Here is a 15,204-nt window from a genome sequence, read left to right as displayed (position 1 = left end):
CTTTGAAAATGTCTGTTACTTCATCTGGGTAGAAAGGCAAACATCACGTGCTCCCTGCAGATGGCTACAAAAAGTCCTCCCTGTTCTTCACACTTTTTTGAAGCAAGATCCTCAGTCCTTTGTCCTTTATCTCCGATTTCATCATTACTTATAATATTATCCTTTTATGCTTCACTAGGATGTCCAGTCCCTGTGTTCCCAGTCTGACAGCCCTGTTCTGGCCTCGCTTTCCTTTCTTCATAAGTCAGCCCTTCAGCTACACCCTGGCCTTTACTCTGCCTTTCCTCCTCCTCCCTTTGTTGTTCACACTTTGCCACAATCTAACCTTGCCATCCCCACCAAATACCTTCTCTGGTGGCTGTTCTCATACCATAGTGACAGACAGATTCATGTTCTGTCATCTCTGTTGGGCTCTCACTGCTTTTACTCTTCCTAGATTTGACTAACTCTCCAAGGCAGTGATTCTAAAGAAGCTTTATCACCTTCCCCAACCCCCCCTTATCAGAAGACCTCACCTCTTACTTTCCTGAGAAAAATAGAGTCCAAATAACATGAGCTCTCCCCCACCTAACCCATAACCCCTCTGTGTGGTCCTTTGTCCTCACTTTTATTCTGATTTTTAAGGAGAATATACAGTTCCTTCTCCTTGCCAAGAACAACCCATCAGCTTATGTCATTGACCCCATCCCTACCATCTCTTCCAGGAGCTCCCCCCTTAACCATTTCCCTTCCTTCCTTCCTGTCCCCACCCCTCCACCTCATATCTGTATTATATCAGGAAGAGTTAACTGTTTATTCTCATCATCTCCGTTTCCTCGTCTCTCACCTACAATCCCTTGCAGCTAGGTCTGTGACCCTAGCACTGGTACTGTACTTTCCAAGGTTACCCACTGTCTTTTAACTGTGAAATCTAATAACATTTTCTCAGCTTGATCCCACTTGTTTCTGCAGCTTTTGACACTGTCAGTCTTCCTTCTAGATATTCTTTTTCTCCCTTTTACTTCCCTTTTCCTATTTCATGATTGTGTTTTTCATCCCTCAATGGCCACTTCTAAATTTCCTTTGCCTGGACCATCATCTGTTATCCATCCCTTAAGTGTCCCCCCAGAGCTGTGTCCTGGGCCCTGTGTCCTGTCTCTCTGTGAACTCCCTTGGTGTCCAACATAGCTCCCACTTCCTATCTGAAACTTTTCTTGTCCCTGAAGTATTAGTGCTGTCTCCCACCTTAAGTTATCTTATGTCACCTTAACTATGTACATAATCTAGGAAGATGAAAACTTCTTAGGGGCAGGGACTAAAGGTGTGACTGCTGAGCTACTGGTGGTTATTTGTCAAAAATCATGATTGGTGGAAGTCACAGTCTGAACTAGAGGGAAGGGGGAGGAAACAAGAATTTATGAAACACTCATGTTTCCAGGCGCTGTGCTCAGCACTTGGCAGTGATCTCATTTGATTCCCACAACAACCCTGGGAAATATCATTCAATTATTATCCTATTGTTATCCTAATTTTATTGATGAGGAAATGGAGGCCAATAATTTTCCCCCCAAAAAGGGAAGAGAATAAATACAGTATAAAAAGTATAGGTCAGATGGCTGGACTTGGCTGGCAAAATTCTAGAAAATTTTTTGAAGGTTTTTTTTTTTCAATCAGCAAAAATTCACCTTCTCCCTTCCACCCCCTCCCCCAATTGTGAAAGAAAAACACAACACCTGTTACAGACATGTATAGTCATAAATTGTTTGTCTTCGTCGTCTTGTGGATGTGGTTCTCCAGGTCCTGCTCGCTTTTCTCTTCATCACCTTGGCCAGGTCGTCCTAGGCTTCTTTGGCACACTTCTGAGACTTTTCTTTGTGTGTCTCCCTATTCTGACCTGGGCTGGAAAAATCCCTTTTATTTCTTGGATATCCCAATCAGAACTTGTTCCGATGCATTTTCTACATCTGTTTGGAGGAGTTCAGGAGAGATGAGGATATTGCTGTACTCCCCACTAGTCTGCCATCTTGTCTCTACCCCAGAATTCTAGAACATGTTAAGGAAATAGTTGATGAATAGAAAATATCTTGACAGGCTAGAACTTTCAGCTAGGAAGATGAAATTTAGCAGATTTATATAAAGTTAGGTTCAAAAGAATCAGCTCTCTAAGTGCAAGATGGGAAAGGATGAATGTCAAACTCTGAAGGAGGTAACGGTGTAACATGACAGATTCATTCTAGGCCATTAAAACTGGTGTCATGCCCTTGAATGGGGGCATGATAGTACCATTACCTCCTTCCCTGCAAAACTACATCTGGAACATCGTGTTCGTTTTGAGTGACACATTTTAGGAAGAAGTGTCCAGCAGAGGACAGTGAAACTGGTCAAGGACTTTGAGTTTAAGAAGAGAGGACGGAAGAGAGCTTGGAAAAGGACACAGCGGGGACATGATAACCCTCATCAAGTATCTGAAGAACTGTCATGTGGAAGAGGGATTAGATTTCTTGTGGAAGGCCCCGGGGGACAGGGCCAGGAGCAGCATATCTAAAGGGCAAAGGGGAACATTAGGGCTTGATGTCAGAAAGAGCTTTCTAATGACTAGAACTCTCCACTGCCTTGGGAGCTGATGCGTTTCCTTTTACTAGAGGTCTGGAAGCAAGGATTGAATCAACATGTTTTATATATCTTCTCCTTTTCAGTGGCCAAGCCTTAGCATTTTCACCCTTTCTATCTACTTTCCCTTCAGCTATGGTGTGCAGCTGGAGTCAACCTGAGTGGTTGGAAGCCAAATGAAGAAGATTCTGGGAATGGAGCCAAGCCATCTTTGGGTCGTGACCCTCTGACCTGTGACCGTGAGGTGGAAGGAGAGAACAAGAGTAATCACACTTCTCCAGAAAAGAAAAAGGTCAGGACAACAGAACTGGTTCCCTTCCCCCTTCTGGACATATATGAACCAGAATTAGTCCACATGCCTCAGATTAACCACCTGTGATGTAGTCAGTTGATCTCTGATTTCTGGGTGTCACAGAGCTAAAAGTCTGCTTTGGAAGGGCTTTTAATTCTTGATTTGGGGGACCTCCACGTTTCCTGCCATCAAAGCTAGTTCGTTCATCCTGCTTCTCGGGAAATGTCTCATGTGTGAAGGGGTGGGATAGGTGGCAATAGGAAGATGGAGCCTGAAGGCCTGTGGTCAAGTATATGGTTCAGGTGGATCTTGTGATAGCTGATGAATTTCCCAGAGTCTTTGAGCTCTGAGTCGTCTTCCTTGGGTCATCCATGTCTAGCTTTTGTCTAATAACTTCATCTTGCTTCTGCTACTTCCTGTTTTGCCTGGAATGTCATTTGGTGCTCTCCAGGGGAAGGAGCTGCATGAGATGGATGCCACCTCAAGTCGAGTCTGGATTCTCACCAGCACCCTGACCACAAGTAAAGTGGTAATCATTGATGCCAACCAGCCAGGCACAGTGGTGGACCAGTTTACTGTTTGCAATGCCCATGTTCTCTGCATTTCCAGTATTCCTGGTAGGTATAGAAGTTCCTCTGAATAAAACCTGGCTGGGGAATTATTCCCTCACATTTCCAAGCTCAGCCAATCAGCACTTTCCTTCCTTTCCTCAGACCATTTAACCTTTATCCTCTGTTCCTGAGAATAAGAAACCAGAGACTTAGTAAGACCTTGAGTTAAAGTCCACAAGCCAAGTCAGCCCCTTGAAGAAGCCTTAGGCCTCCCAACAATTCTCCCTCCTATTGAGAAACTTAGTAGATCTCATAACTTCCTTATGAGCTGAATGGGGGCAGTTTCATTGGTCATACCTTAAGTATCTAGGAGGACGAAGGTAGTTCAAGTTGGCAAAGGGCCAGGCTTCAACTTAATGTTCTGAAAGAACATGTGCCTTTCAGCCTGGGGCCTTGGAAATATGATTCAAAGGATTTGTCAGCTCATTAACATAGGAAGCTGAATCTCTAGCAGAGCGGGAGGGGTGTCTGCTTGGGCAACAGGAGTCAGTGGGGGTGGGGGTTGAAGGTGGGGAGTGCATATGTGGTAGGCTATAAGATTTGCCCACAGAATTGGACAGGTGGCTAAGTTGCTGTTGGCAATTTCCCCCCTTCAGCGGCCAGTGACACTGATTATCCCCCTGGTGAGATCTTCCTGGAGGGTGATATGAACCCCGAGGATTCAGGAGCCGATGGGGTCCTGGCTGGGATCACATTGGTGGGTTGTGCCACCCGATGTAACGTGCCACGAAGCAACTGCTCCTCTCGTGGAGATACCCCTGTGCTGGACAAAGGGCAGGGTGAGTCACAGGGTCTGGATATATTGTGCATGAGCAAACTCTCAGTTTTGCATGTTGGAGCTTTTGGGTCCCAGGGGTGGAGACCCACCAAAGCAGCAGTCTCCTCTTCAGCTTCTCTTGTAGCTCTAAGGGATCGACTGGGATTCTCTAGACTTCACAGGCTAAAACTATGATGTCTGTGTTGTGGTCCTTTCCCGCTTCTCTTCCCTGCAGCACCCTGACCTACAGTCTTTATTTAGTTGTTTCCCTCTAGTGACTGTTCCTCCATCTTCCCTGACACTAGCACTTCTGATTGTCTGCTTCAGGTGAAGTAGCCACTGTCAGCAATGGTAAGATCAATCAGTCTCAGTCCACAGAGGAGGCAACAGAAGCCACTGAGGTGCCGGAACCAGGACCCAGCGAAGTAGAGGTTGCCTCAGTTCGGCCTGGAACCCTCACTGAGCATGTCTTCACTGATCCAGCCCCAACTCCGACTGTCAATAGCCAGCCAAGCAGGTGGGGGTTTTGCAGGTTTGCCAAAGACGGGCAGCAGCTCTGGGTTCCCTTCTCTGCTGAGAGATTGGAAAGTTGAGCTCTGCCCTGGTGAAGCAGCAGTAGGCTTATCTCCTAGGGAATGGCACATTGAGTAGGGCTCTGACTGTCCAGGGTAATAACAGGGAGTGGGGGACTTACTTGAGGGGAACCAAGTTAAAGTGAGGGGCTCTGTGATGTAGCATCAGTGGAGGATCAGCATGTCATGATGAAGTTCTACCTGGTACATTACTAACCCAGCTCAGCTTCAAGGGCCTGGCCCCTTTTTCTAGAGGAACTCTTATGTTTTTCTCAGAATTACAAGTCTCCTCTTCAAACTCTCCATTGTCTTTTCAGTGAGAATGGGCCGAAGGTAGACCCCAATACCACACAGCAAGAACAGGAAGCAGCTGGGGACTCCAGTGTAGCAGGCACCAGTGCTGCTCCCACCATGTGGCTGGGAGCACAGAACGGTTGGTATGTCCTATTGTTGGGGATGACGTGGAACACAGCCAGTGACATGCCAGGAGCAAAAGCTGCCATGGAGGTAGATTGGAGCTAGGGGCAGTCTTGGAGACCGAAGTCATTCATTCTCCTGTCCACCTTTTCCCCTTCCCAGGCTCTATGTACACTCAGCAGTAGCCAACTGGAAAAAGTGTCTGCATTCTATCAAGCTGAAGGACTCTGTTCTGAGCCTGGTGTAAGTACATTCCAGGGAAGCAGAGTAAACAAGTTGGCTGGGGGTGGCAGAGAACTCTTGTTGGAGCCAGCGTATCCAAAACCACTCTTCACTCTGGCCTGAGCCTGACTGTACCCTGCTTAAGGAACAGTGGAAAGCAGGGAGAAGCAAGGCTTCACTCCACATCCTACACTGGGTCAAAATTGACACCACTATCCCTGAGATTTGGTTGGGTCCTGGTTCTTGATTAATTAGGATTTCTCTTCCAGGCATGTAAAAGGCCGGGTGCTGGTAGCGTTAGCAGATGGAACGTTGGCCATCTTTCACCGTGGCGAAGGTGAGTTCAGGGGTGGGAATAGGGTTATTGGTCCTGGACTTAACAGGGACAAAGGTGCCCAGGCCCTCTCCCTGCCTCCCTGGGAGGCCATGAGTCCAAGGCCCTGGGGAAGTCACAAAATGACTACCATGAAATGTCTTCCCCACCTTCAATTAGTGCTTGTTTTAAGTATGGTGGTCTTTGGAGGTTGGTGGAAACTTTGTCCAATGCATTATGAGCTGATCCATCCCTCCTCTCAGACCATATGTAATTGGAGCAGATGCCAGGCTTTTGGCCTTACCAGGCTCTGAGCTCTGGGATTTCTCTCTAGATGGCCAGTGGGACCTCAGCAACTACCATCTAATGGACCTGGGCCACCCACACCATTCCATCCGCTGCATGGCTGTCGTCTATGATCGGGTCTGGTGTGGCTATAAGAACAAGGTCCATGTCATCCAGCCAAAAACAATGCAGATAGAGGTGAGCAGCCAGCACTGGGCTGGCAGGAAATCTGGTAGCAGCTTTCTCTGTAACTGAACTTTAGGGGAGTCAAATTGGGAATTCTTAAGGACTCCTTATTCTCCTTGATTCACACTGTTGAAAATCAGATTGAACACAGTAGAGGTGGATTGCTCAAAGAGACCTACTTACCAGATAGAAACAGTGAAGAAGTAGAAGGAGAAGGGTTGGGGATGCTTAGTTCTTAGAGGACCTCTCCCCTCAGCCTTAGCCTGCCATAAGGTGTGCTAAGCCTAGCCCTGATAGCTTCAGTGCTGTGTCCCAGGAGACCAACCTATGGCTGTATTTTTACTACAGAAGTCATTTGATGCCCATCCGAGACGGGAGAGTCAGGTGCGGCAGTTGGCATGGATTGGTGATGGTGTGTGGGTGTCCATCCGCTTGGATTCTACATTGCGGCTCTACCATGCCCACACCCATCAACACCTGCAGGATGTTGACATTGAACCTTACGTCAGCAAGATGCTGGGTGAGAATCCCAGGCTGGGCTGAGGGATGGGCTGCTGTAATTTCAAACCTGGTGCCTCATCTCCCTGACTTTGTCCTTCTCCCTGACCCTCAGGCACCGGCAAATTAGGCTTCTCCTTTGTGCGCATCACGGCTCTGCTTATCGCAGGCAACCGTCTCTGGGTGGGCACTGGCAATGGTGTGGTCATCTCCATCCCACTGACTGAGAGTAAGTGGTCTTGGGACCTGGGCCTGAGGCATGGTTGATTCCAGGGGTCAGGGATGGACACAGCTTTCTCTGCAGAAAGTTGATAACTCCCATGTTCCTATGCTGTACTATATGCACAGCTGCCACTGTCCAGTGGCCCTGGGACTTTCCTTACTGTCTGGCCATCAAAGTCGTGCTAAACCTGTGGTCTTTCTGGTGCTCTAATGGGAAGGCAGAAATGGTCCCCCAGGTCCCCATTCCTGATCTCACCTTCCCACAGTGCAGAGTAACAGCCCATAGTCTCTGCCTGGGTGGATTGATCCTCTCTTGCTTCCTATAACAGCTTCTCTCTTTCTCCTGTTTATGCAGCGGTCGTCCTGCATCGTGGTCAGCTCCTCGGGCTCCGTGGTAAGTCTGGCCCCAAAGAGGGTCCTGAGAGTCAAAGGCTTCTGTCCAGAAAGCAGGGTGAAGAGCAGTTTTCATCATGGAATGGGATGGATGTGCACAGAGTAGCCTTTCCCAAGTAACCTTTTCTTTTTTAGTTGTCTGGTGCTGGGAATGGCTCAACCTGGGCCATGGGCCTGATCATGGTGTGGGGCATGGCACCAAGTGTCCATGCTTGCGGCTGCTGTGGACTCTTCTACCCTGGGTCACTGGGTCACACCGAACCTCTCCTCTTAAACCCCCGGGGAGCCTTGTGTCCACTGGAGGAAGGAGACTTATCCCATCTTCTGTCTCTTTCTCCAGCCAACAAGACATCTCCCACATCAGGAGAGGGACCTCGACCTGGTGGCATCATCCATGTGTATGGAGATGACAGTAGTGACAGGTCAGCCAGCAGCTTCATCCCTTATTGTTCCATGGCACAGGCCCAACTCTGCTTTCATGGCCACCGGGATGCGGTCAAGTTTTTTGTCTCTGTGCCAGGTAAGAATGCCACATCCCTCTCTTATGGGTGTGCAGCCACAACCCAGATTTCTCTCCCTTTACCTATTCTAAGAGCCTTCTTACCTGAATCACTTTACTACCTCTGCCACCTAGACTTAGAAATAGAACTCTGAATGTTTCACTGATGCCCACTGCTTTCACAGGGAACGTACTAGCAACCCTCAATGGTAGTGTGCTGGATAGCCCCTCAGAGAACCCTGGCCCTGCAGCCTCGGACCCTGAGGGCCAGAAGTTGAAGAATGTGCTCGTGTTAAGTGGTGGTGAAGGCTACATTGATTTCCGGATCGGTGAGTAGGTGGCCCTGCTGCACAGGGTGCTCTCCTTAATTAAGCTGGTTTCCTTCTCTGCCTTTGCCCCAGCTAGGGCCCCTTCCTCAGGGACAGAACCAGTCTGTTCTGGGCACCACGTGCACTTTTTAAAGGCCTTCCTGCCCTTTCTGCAGGTGATGGAGAAGATGATGAATCAGAAGAGAATGCAGGGGATGTGAATCAGGTGAAACCTATGTTGTCCAAGGCTGAGAGGAGCCACATCATTGTGTGGCAGGTCTCCTACATTCCTGAGTGAGAACCTGTTGCTTGCTGGCCACCCCATCCCTCCTGCCTGAACGCCAAGATGTACATACAGAACTCCTGCCCTCCTCCCACTGCCAGGGATGCAGCCAGCCCCTCCAAGTGGCCGAAGCACCTGCCTGCCCTTTTTCTAACCTCTCAATTTGCAGCTTTCACCATAGGACTGGAGGCTTCTCAAGCAGGTGGGGAGGATGTGGCAGACTTGGCAAAAAGAAAGGGGAATGGAAAATGCCCGAGCAAGGTGGGGGAGTGTAGACAATTTACAGGGGCAGTAGGATCCTAGGGGCCAACCTGAGCCAGAGAAGGAGCTAGAAGTCTGTGGCTGACTGTGTTGCATGAATGGGGCACCGGGTTCTTGGCTGAAAAGCAGACAACCCAGGGGATTTAACTGGAGCACATTTTTATCTGGGCTTTTGTCTACCAGGTCACACTTGCAGGCGGTGGGGGAGGTTATGCCAGTGAGCGCCTCCACTTTGAGCCTTCCTCTCCTCCTCTCCTGCCCCACCCCTATTCCATTTATAATTTTTGTGCATGTTAGGGTTCTGGCCCCTGCTAAGAAAAATAACCTAGGAGAGGGTCAGCACTGCCTTAAGGGGCATTAGTGGTCATACTGACCTATAAATCCTGGGGCTTAGGAGCCATCCTCCTCAACATAAAGAGGAGATGTCTTCTCTGGACTTTGACCCACCACACATGCTCAGTTGGGAAGCTGACAGTGAGCCCAGGTCTCTCCTGCCCTCCCACAGGCCACTGAGCATGAGGTGACCTGCACTGGGGCCACAAGTTGTACAAGCCCCTTCCCCCTCCTGCCCTGACCGGCTACACTTCAGCTTTACTGCACTCTAGCCCAGGCTTAGTGCTTAAACTGTCCCTGCCACCCTCCTCCTTTCAGGTTCCTCACTCCTAGGGTTTCAGAAGATGTAGATGCCAGTCCTGGACGGTCTCTCTCAGGGGTCAGCCTCTTGCCTTGAATCTCTGAAGGCAATAAAAGCTAGTGTGCCCAGGTGCTGCGTAAAGATGTCCTCCCAGAGTAGGAATGCCTAGAGAGTCCAAGCTCCCTGGCCACATTATTAAGTGCCTAGGGTTGGCCTGGGAGGTTTGCTGTCCTGGAGCAGATAACTGCTGCTGGGAGCTAGGAAAAGGAGCCATCTTGGGCCAGGCCCCAGTGGTGAGGGAAGGAAGATGGTTACAAGGAAGCAGCTCAGCTGGGATGAGGTTTGGCTCCCAATGGCTTCTTCAGAAAGAAATTGGTGCCATTGGCCCATAGCCCTAGGGCCTGCGGAATTAAAGAGTAGTTCCACAGACTGTGCTTCCATGGCCACCAGCCCTGGGGGATGATCAGAGTTGTATTGGCCTTACCTATGTCTCCCCCGCCCCCACCCCAGGTCCGAGTTGCTGTTTAGGCCCCTGGGGATAAAGGATCGAGTTTTGACAAGACTCCCCGCTGCCGATCTCATCCTTCCTAAAGCTGCACAGGGCAGCCTACACATCCCCCATCTGGCTCCACCATCCTCTAAAAGAAGCACACTTGGGAGGGCAGTCCAAGGTCTAGAGCCCATCCCCTCTCCCTCAGTTACGTGGCAAAAGGTGAAAGCTAACTGGCTTCTCCACTTTTCCCTGCCGTCTTTCCACTGTGATGTATGTAAAGTTCATTCTGTGTTACAAAAGGGTTTCCACGTGTCTTTGAAGGCCCGAAGGCTGCACAGTTAGCACTGAGACTGGTGTCCTTGTCAAGAGAGGGCAGTAGGAATACTCTCCCCAGGCTTTGGCCCTGCAACTGAACCATGTACCTGTTCTGTATGTAATAAACGTGTTAAATCATCCCTGAAGCCTTCTCTAACCATGGCCACCTGACTGGTTACTTGTGCGGCCCCCTCATCGCAGCTGGGCCCCAAAATAAGAGAAAAGAGATTTTACACGATTTTTTTATTTAAAAAGCTGTTGCACTTCTTTTGTGCTGTAAACATCCTGCCCAAGGGAAGGGAGAAAAGGAGCCGCGGCCCAAAGGCAGCGGGCAGGCCGGCCTTAGGGCATGGCGATGCGGGGTGGCGGAAAGACTCAGACCAGAACAACCGGCCCGGCCTGCAGACGGGCAGACCCGCTGGGCGCTGCCAGAAACCCCACCAGCCCTCGTCGGGCCTCCGCTCCCACGTGGGCATCTCCCCATGCCCAGCTCCCAGAGGGCATCCCTTGTGAGGGGCGAGGCAGGGGCCGGCCTAGGCCCAGGGCCCGAGGAAGCCCGGGCAGGGCCGCCTACTCGTACAGCCAGCGCTCGGCGCCGTCCTCCCAGCACAGCAGCTCGTCCGCTCGGAACCACAGGGCGATCTCGCGCCGCGCGCTCTCCACCGAGTCGCTGCCGTGAATGACGTTCCTGTCAAAGCAGGAGAAGGGGCTGAGAGATCCGCGCAGGCGCGCTGCGGCCGGGAGGGGCGCCGCCACGCGCGCAGCCGCAGCAGGCTCTTACTTGCCGACTTCGATACAGAAATCTCCGCGGATGGTGCCGGGGGAAGAGTCCGCGGGGTCGGTGGCTCCGATGAGGGCTCGGGAGGAGCGCACCACGTCCAGGCCCTGCCACACCTTCCGGACACAACGGCGGGGGGAGGGGAGGTTACAGGGAGCCCCGGGGCCGCCGTCCAGAAGCGCGCCGACTGGACCGCGGCCGCCGTGTGCTCGCCCCCCGCCCCCCGCCCGGCCGTCCTCACCATGGCGACCACGGGGCCCGAGCTCATGTACTTGACCAGGCGGCTGTAGAAGGGCCGGTCCCGAAGCGCGGAGTAGTGCTCCCTCAGGAGGTCCTCGGAGGCCTGCGGACCCAGGCGGCTCAGCCCGTCCGAGGCCCGGCCCGGCCCCCGCCCTCCGAGGCCCCGCCCGCCCCCCCCCGCCCCCCCCTCCCCCCCCGCCCTCCGAGGCCCGGCCCGCCCCCCGCCCCCCTCCCCCCCCGCCCTCCGAGGCCCGGCCCGCACCCCGCACCCCCCCCTCCCCCCCGCCCTCCGAGGCCCGGCCCGCACCCCGCACCCCCCCCTCCCCCCCGCCCTCCGAGGCCCGGCCCGCACCCCGCACCCCCCCCTCCCGTCCGAGGCCCGGCCCGCACCCCGCACCCCCCCCTCCCGTCCGAGGCCCGGCCCGCCCCCCGCACCCCCCCCCCCCCCCCGCCCTCCGAGGCCCCGCCCGCCTCACCTGCACCAGCTTCAGCCCCACCAGCTTGAAGCCCTTCTTCTCGAAGCGCCGGATGATCTCGCCCACCAGGCGCCGCTGGAAGCCGTCGGGCTTGATGGCCAGGAAGGTCCGCTCGTTCAGGCCGGTCCAGGCTGCGGAGAGGAGGGGGGAGACGGGAGAAGCGGCGTCAGGGACCCCGCGGCCGCCCCGCCGCGCCCTCCGCCCCGCCCGCGCCCTCCGCCCCGCCCTGCCGCCGCTTGCCTGAGGGGAAGATGTTGGCGAAGATGGTCAGCACCAGGCAGATCATGGTGGCGGCGGTGGCGGCGGCGGCACCGGCTGCGGTGGCGGGAGCCGCGGGCGCGGGCGCGAGCACGCGGGGGGAGGGGCCCCCCTGAAAGAGACCGCGCCCTGCGTCACGTGGCGCCCGCGGCTTCTGGCTGCGGCTCGGCTCGGTGCGGAGAGCACTAGGGCGCCCCCTGTCTTCGTGGGGGCGTCGGACTCGCCTCCTGCCCGGCGTCCGCACCCGAGAACAGCCCTTCCAGGCCCGAGCCGCCCGCCGGGCCCTCTGGGGGTCCCCTGCCCGACAGCCCTCCTATCCCTAACTGCGCCCCTCGTCTTGTCTCCTTCCCCGCACGGTGCCTGGCATGCGGTAGGCGATTAATAAATGCCTGTCGACCGGGTGAATCACTTTCATGGGCCAGGTTCCTCCACGAGCCTCTCCCGAGGCCAGGGCCCAGTGCCGGGTCGGCCGAGCTCCGGCCCCGGGGGACTTTTCTCCCCCTGAACCAGGGATTTGGACAAGATTGTTTCTGTGGTTCCAGACGGCTCTGAGTCCATTGATAAATGCCCCTCCCCCTCCCCTGGGAGTTGGTGGTGGGGAAGGGGCCGCTGCCCCCAGAACTTGAGCGGGTTCGCCCTCCTCTCAAAGACGTCCCGGCTTCGGACTCCTCCTCTGGTTTCCTGCCCGCTCCTCCGCCTCCTCCGCGGCCCCACTTGGGGTCTTCTTGGCAAAGATCCTGGAGGGCTTTGCCGTTCCCTTCTCCAGCTTACTTACAGATGAGGAAACGGCCAGGGTTGGGTGACTTGTCCAGGGTCACACAGCTGGCGAGTGTCCCAAGTGCCCAGGCTGGAGCTCAGGAGGACGAGCCCTTCTGACTCTACCCTCCTAGCCACCTGGCTGCCCGTCTTCTTTGCCAGCGTACCACGTGCCTCGTATCCCCCAAGTGTGCCCGTTTCCCAAGGCTCTTTTCAAGGCCCCATTCTCTTTTACCCCATTCCTCACCCTAATCCTCAGTCCTACCCTGTCCGTGTCTCACTGCGGTTCTGTTCACCCCTACCGCTGCAGTATCAAAACCTCCCTTCATTGTGGACTTCTTCCGCCTCCCTCACAGACCTAGCTTCCCTGGCAAGCCTCCACACTTTGTTACCCCCCCAGAGTAGTTTTTGCCCTCTCTCTCTGCTGCCATCACTCAGCAGCCTCTCCTACTTTGAGGTTCATCGATCCAAGCTTCTCGCTGAATTCAGATCCTTTGGAATCCTAACACCCACCCACCAGATCATTCTGCTTTCCCAAGCAGTTCAGAAGCTGGCTTATATTCCTCTTCTCCACCTTCAACTCAAGCCTTCGTACTTTTCGAGGATCTTAAAATACGTAGTGATGTTCCTTCAAATTCCATAACTTCCCAGTTCCTCAGCCTCAAATGCCATGTATGATGTGTTCCTCCAGAACACCTCAGTCATGAGAAGACTACACATCTGATCTCCCCATAACTCACGTATGATACTTCCATGTTCAAAAGTTCTGAAATTCTTGTAGTGGATCATACTTTGTAGCCTAAAACTATTCTTGATCCTTCATTAGGATACTGAGGCAGCTAATCGATGGGGTAGACAGAGCACAGGGGCTGGAGTCGGGAAGACCTGAGTTTAAATGCAGCCTCAGCTCCTAGCTGGCTGTAAAATGGGGATAAAAAAGCAACTACTTCCAAGGATTGTCAAGAGGATCAAATGAGATAATTTTAAAAGACCTGGTACGTAGTAAATATCATCTGATCCCCATTTTCCTCAATATATTCTCAGGCCATCATCCTTGCTCTGATTTAACTTTCCTTTTTCCATCTCAACTGTATCTAAAAATCCTTGCTTTCTTGTTCTGCTGAAGTGCCAATGCAATATTCAAGCACCTACAGCAACCATGAATATCCCAGAGCAATTCTGAGTCACAAAATGTAACAGGGAAGAACCAAAACTGTTGGGGGTGTAAGCTCAGTTTCACCTGGACAGTCTCGGGCAGGTAAAGGTGAGGACTTCTAAACTTCAGAGTTCTCATGAGGCCCCCCAGGGAATAGCTGGGAATTGAGGCATGAGACACGGGCTATCTCGTGCATCTCCGCCTCTTCTCCGTGGGATTGGCCCGGGGTCTGAGCACACCTGTTGTTGACTAACTAAAGGCTGAGAGCACGCCCGGTATTCACGTGCAAACTATGGGGCGGGAGAGCTTAAGTAAGGTCAGGAAAGCCTGAAGGGCCTTTAGAGGGCAGAGGGTCCCTTCCCACTCCCACTCTCTTGCTGTAAGATCCTTGCCTCCTTGGGAGGAGGATTCCTCTCTCCTGAAGAAGAATTCACCCTGCACAAGTGACCAAGACCCTGAATAAAGCCTAACCCTTGTTCGACTCTGGAAAGTCTCTTCTCTCATACGTTTATCCGGTTTGGCCAGCCGGAGACCTGCGACAGGTAAGGAAAGACTCGGGTAGCCCTTCGGCCTCTAGGCCTGACACAAAACATTTATTCAGACACCAGGAAGTCAAATCCATCATAGTAACCAAAATCTGTACACAATAACAATGCAGGGAACAACACCATCCCCAAGGCTTCCCTCTGCTAGGCTTCCCACAAACCAGCTCCATTAAACAAATCACAAGCAGGTCCCCTTAAACAAAATCACAAACAAGCTCTTTCATTAATGCTGGCCAGCTGTCTGCTTGCCTGCCTCCTTCCTAACTCTGGCTTAGCCTCATGATCAAATTTCCTCTCAGTTTTGCTCTAGCTCCACCTCTTCCTGTTCCACTCCTTCAGCAAACTCCTCCCACCACAAGCTCCATGTGACTCAGGCTTCCTTGTGTCCCAGGCAGGTCACATGGGCCTATTAATGAATGGGAAAGATCTTCCCATTTAAATTACCATTACACCTACTGCCTGCCTCTCCTGCCTTGCCAGCCACCAACCCTAAATACTCACCATCTCTCTTTTCCACTCTTACATTCTGGTGAATAGAACTGAAGAAGTCACAAAATCAAGCTAACTGGAACCAATACAAATTTGTTATCTATTCTCAACTGGGCCTTTACTATGGCCATACTTAATTCTCCCTAGTTGACTTTCTGTCCCACAACAGCTATTCCAAACTTTCTGTCTTTAAGCCTTCTACAGCTTCCCTTCCTATTCCCCCAGGCTCAGCTGAGGACATTACAAGGACAAACCCTCTTCTTTTGCATTTGATCGCTCTTCTCCAGAAGACTGCATCTGAAATCATCCTCTCTCAAATTCAACCTCACCCTATCAAATAGTTCCTTTTTTTTTTT

The 15,204-nt window shown here is 52.5% G+C and overlaps 2 protein-coding genes across 24 annotated transcripts in view; one reads left to right on the top strand and one right to left on the bottom strand.

Moving 5' to 3' along the window:
- MAPK8IP3 (mitogen-activated protein kinase 8 interacting protein 3) overlaps positions 1-10,290 on the top strand; it is an 83,611-nt gene extending 73,321 nt beyond the window's left edge. For all 22 annotated transcript variants that reach the window (XM_072599710.1, XM_072599646.1, XM_072599766.1 and 19 more), the window contains 14 exons: positions 2,723-2,881; positions 3,333-3,498; positions 4,089-4,271; positions 4,577-4,766; positions 5,139-5,258; positions 5,401-5,481; positions 5,730-5,797; positions 6,108-6,256; positions 6,593-6,764; positions 6,858-6,971; positions 7,320-7,358; positions 7,698-7,877; positions 8,042-8,185; positions 8,341-10,290. In XM_072599710.1, coding sequence (XP_072455811.1) covers positions 2,723-2,881; positions 3,333-3,498; positions 4,089-4,271; positions 4,577-4,766; positions 5,139-5,258; positions 5,401-5,481; positions 5,730-5,797; positions 6,108-6,256; positions 6,593-6,764; positions 6,858-6,971; positions 7,320-7,358; positions 7,698-7,877; positions 8,042-8,185; positions 8,341-8,462 — 1,887 coding nt within the window. In that variant the 3' untranslated portion in view covers positions 8,463-10,290. The remainder of the gene's footprint in view (positions 1-2,722; positions 2,882-3,332; positions 3,499-4,088; positions 4,272-4,576; positions 4,767-5,138; positions 5,259-5,400; positions 5,482-5,729; positions 5,798-6,107; positions 6,257-6,592; positions 6,765-6,857; positions 6,972-7,319; positions 7,359-7,697; positions 7,878-8,041; positions 8,186-8,340) is intronic.
- An 88-nt stretch (positions 10,291-10,378) lies between these two features.
- On the bottom strand, positions 10,379-12,025 carry NME3 (NME/NM23 nucleoside diphosphate kinase 3). 2 transcript variants are annotated; one of them, XM_072599958.1, is made up of 5 exons: positions 11,885-12,025; positions 11,645-11,775; positions 11,170-11,271; positions 10,932-11,044; positions 10,379-10,838 (listed from the first exon to the last, which is right to left on the bottom strand). In XM_072599958.1, exons 1-5 carry the CDS (start codon positions 11,928-11,930, stop codon positions 10,721-10,723), a joined length of 510 nt encoding a protein of 169 aa, XP_072456059.1. In that variant the 5' UTR covers positions 11,931-12,025; the 3' UTR covers positions 10,379-10,720. The 2 variants fall into 2 exon arrangements, with proteins under 2 accessions (XP_072456059.1, XP_072456053.1); XM_072599952.1 differs by lacking the exons at positions 10,932-11,044; positions 11,170-11,271.
- Between the last annotated feature and the right edge of the window lie 3,179 nt (positions 12,026-15,204).

The sequence above is a fragment of the Notamacropus eugenii genome, chromosome 1 (genome assembly GCF_028372415.1).
Source record: "Notamacropus eugenii isolate mMacEug1 chromosome 1, mMacEug1.pri_v2, whole genome shotgun sequence".
Lineage (NCBI taxonomy): Eukaryota > Metazoa > Chordata > Mammalia > Diprotodontia > Macropodidae > Notamacropus > Notamacropus eugenii.
Note: the sequence above shows the minus strand (reverse complement) of the source record. Positions and strands in the feature narration are given on the sequence as shown.

Bases quoted from the DNA above. Each gene is read 5' to 3' on its own strand.
- NME3 (XM_072599952.1), bottom strand. From the start codon at position 11,930: ATGATCTGCCTGGTGCTGACCATCTTCGCCAACATCTTCCCCTCAG. The intron at 11,776-11,884 runs GCAAGCGGCGGC...TCCTCTCCGCAG, and splicing joins CGCCAACATCTTCCCCTCAG to CCTGGACCGGCCTGAACGAG. The intron at 10,839-11,644 runs GTGAGGCGGGCG...CTGCTTTGACAG, and splicing joins TGGGGCTGAAGCTGGTGCAG to GAACGTCATTCACGGCAGCG.